The 2,500-nt window shown below is 44.2% G+C and overlaps 1 protein-coding gene across 2 annotated transcripts in view; it reads left to right on the top strand.

Annotated features, from left to right (window-relative positions):
• LOC137630708 (paired mesoderm homeobox protein 2A-like) overlaps positions 1 to 2,500 on the top strand; it is an 84,439-nt gene that overhangs the window by 41,896 nt on the left and 40,043 nt on the right. Inside the window, exon 1 of one of the 2 annotated variants that reach the window (XM_068362343.1) lies at positions 1,561 to 2,356. The exons of the other annotated variant lie outside the window; for it this stretch is intronic. Within the exon in view, the coding sequence (XP_068218444.1) occupies positions 2,176 to 2,356 (181 nt within the window). The 5' untranslated portion in view covers positions 1,561 to 2,175. Of the gene's footprint in view, positions 1 to 1,560; positions 2,357 to 2,500 lie in introns of those variants that run through there. 2 annotated transcript variants of the gene reach the window in all.

Here is a 2,500-nt window from a genome sequence, read left to right as displayed (position 1 = left end):
CCAAGAGAAGGACATTCCAAAATTAAATCATTGTTCACTAGTCTTGGGTAGTGCCATAGCCTCTGTACCATGGTCTTCCATTGATTAGAAAACAATATGTGGTACTTAAGCGCTTGGTAACCAATTTGCTATCTAAGGCAACAAGAACACGTTGTAGCAGCCAACTGGGAACGTCCCTGCCTGGCAAGCAGTTGGATGGGAGTTCCAGTTCCTCTTAAGTTCGGTAGGGTAACTGTTGTATCATCAGCAGCCATTGCCTGGCTCTCCCTGCTCCTACCTTTAGACCTTTAAACCTTAAGCGCTTCCAAGAGTGGCAATGGATATGGGTTAAAGGATATTACGCGATATCAAAGAAATATTTCTGAGGACTGTTTGTCAAAAATATTCTTCAATTTATCAGGAGATTTGTCATTAATGTTAATAAGAAGACGAGTCAGAGATCAGTTCCGATTATGTGAAATTCATCTGCGTCAAGCTTCAATAGTTGATATTTTATCTAGGTTTTTAAGCCTCGATTTAAGTCTATTTCTATGGAAATCGTTTTCATATCATAATTTTCCAGTTATAATTCTGAATCGCACTCTATGATCGCAGTTTTGCTTATGATGTTAATCGAAATTTTCCCAACCGAAATTCCGGCAGCACTAAGTATGAAGAAACGGTTGTTGGATAATGGAACCAAAATTGCCAGTCAGAATTTATAGAGAAAAAAAGAATGACGAACAATAAGCATAATATCATTCCACAGAACTTCTATGGTTTCCACTTTCTCTAATCTCTTGCCTTAATTATCTCCAGATACCAACGTCCCCTCCCTAGCAATTTCATCTGATTGTCTTTAGCATGTGTATATGTGTGTTAGTGCATGCAATATATCCCCCAGATGCTTTCCCAGTCCCATTTGGTTCTATCCAGCTGTAGGAAATTTTCCAAGATGCCCTTTGAAATAGCCAGGCTATTATCAGGTCATTTAAACACATTCATAGGGCGTTCTCTTATTCGCTAAACGCCGGGCGCACCCTCCGCGGAGACCCATCGGCATGACACAGGCACCGGCAGACGAGCAACCCTCCCTAGGGAAAAATATTGATACTTGAAGACCCACAATGCCCTTCCAACTTTTCCAGACACGAGCATTTCATAGCTGCTCTTCTTGAGTCTGCCTTGTCGCTCTGCAACAAGCGTTGCCTTTTGTCTTTTTTTTCTTACAAAGGGACCCCATTTTGAACGCCATTCAGTATTTGCCTGTATCTTCGTGTTAAAGGCGATACATTACCTCGCCATTTAGAATCATTACCTCGTTCTAATTGCCCTCTTTTGATTCGACCAATGCCTATCCCTTCTTAGCAAGCTTACCCCCCCCCCCCACCCTTCACCTCTGGCTCCCTGTCGCCACAGCCACTAACCCCCTTATCAGATGTTCGCTCCCTCCGGCACACGGCACAGGCTCCACCCTCACTACCCCTTATCCAGGCCCTCTTGCCTCCCCCCTCCCTATCGCTCCTCATCCACCCCGCCCCCTTTACGTTGGCACTCCTTGAGGTCGAATGCGTCTCTCGACATGCAGCGACTCCATCGCCAGCCCCAACACCCGGAACACGGTGGAATTGGCAATGTGAGGTCTGCCAGTGTTTGAAGTTTTCTGATCATTTCGCAAATAAGGTCAGGTCCGTTTGATCAACGCGGATAGAGTGCGGACGAACCAATAAACTGAGGGACCAGTGTCTGCCAACCATCTTGCATGATGAGTTAGCCACTTTAGCAAGTGTTTGGCAAAGAATGACATCTTAGTGCTCTGTGAGATAGAAAATACGGAGAGGAGAAAATACTCAACTTAATGAGGTCTCCGTTTATTGGTGGAACCTCTGAAAGAGAATTCTTTTGAAATTACTGCTGTCTTATTGTCTTCGGGTGATTTTTATGGCACGGTGCAAACATTCATGACGTAAAGATATTGTTAGCAGATGATAAAGACATTCTTTCTCTTCTCCAAAATTGCAATTTGTATCATCAGCCTTGATGAGGAAAGACATTTTGATTTTAAAATACGACTCGCAATTCTAGTGACATTAGTCATGGCAACATGAACTTAAGTGTTCCAAGTTGACGATTCCATCTGCAATTATAGGATAAAATCATTCATTTGTAAGTCAACAAAGAAAAAATCTCCCCAAAATGGACGACAAACTGCTTGATAGTTCTGGCGGCTTCCACGACGCCCATTTTCGCGGCCTGAGAGCCGGCATGGGTAGCGTCGGCGGGTATTCCATCAACGGCCTCTTGACGGCGCCTGTCGCTCAGGGCGAAGGCCAGAGTCCCCCCGGCCTCTTGCATAACCTGGCGCCAATAAAATACGGTTAGTGAAGTCTAGGGAAATCGCAGGATCGCAAGTTCCTGTGTCTGCCTTTGATGTAGACATCGCTGTTAAAGTAATGTGTGATTTATCTTGGTCATCGCTTGAAGATTGTTTAGTTCATTGGAGTCGCATTATCCTCGTTTT

The sequence above is a fragment of the Palaemon carinicauda genome, chromosome 38 (assembly GCF_036898095.1).
Source record: "Palaemon carinicauda isolate YSFRI2023 chromosome 38, ASM3689809v2, whole genome shotgun sequence".
Lineage (NCBI taxonomy): Eukaryota > Metazoa > Arthropoda > Malacostraca > Decapoda > Palaemonidae > Palaemon > Palaemon carinicauda.
This window is presented reverse-complemented; position numbering and strand designations above follow the sequence as displayed.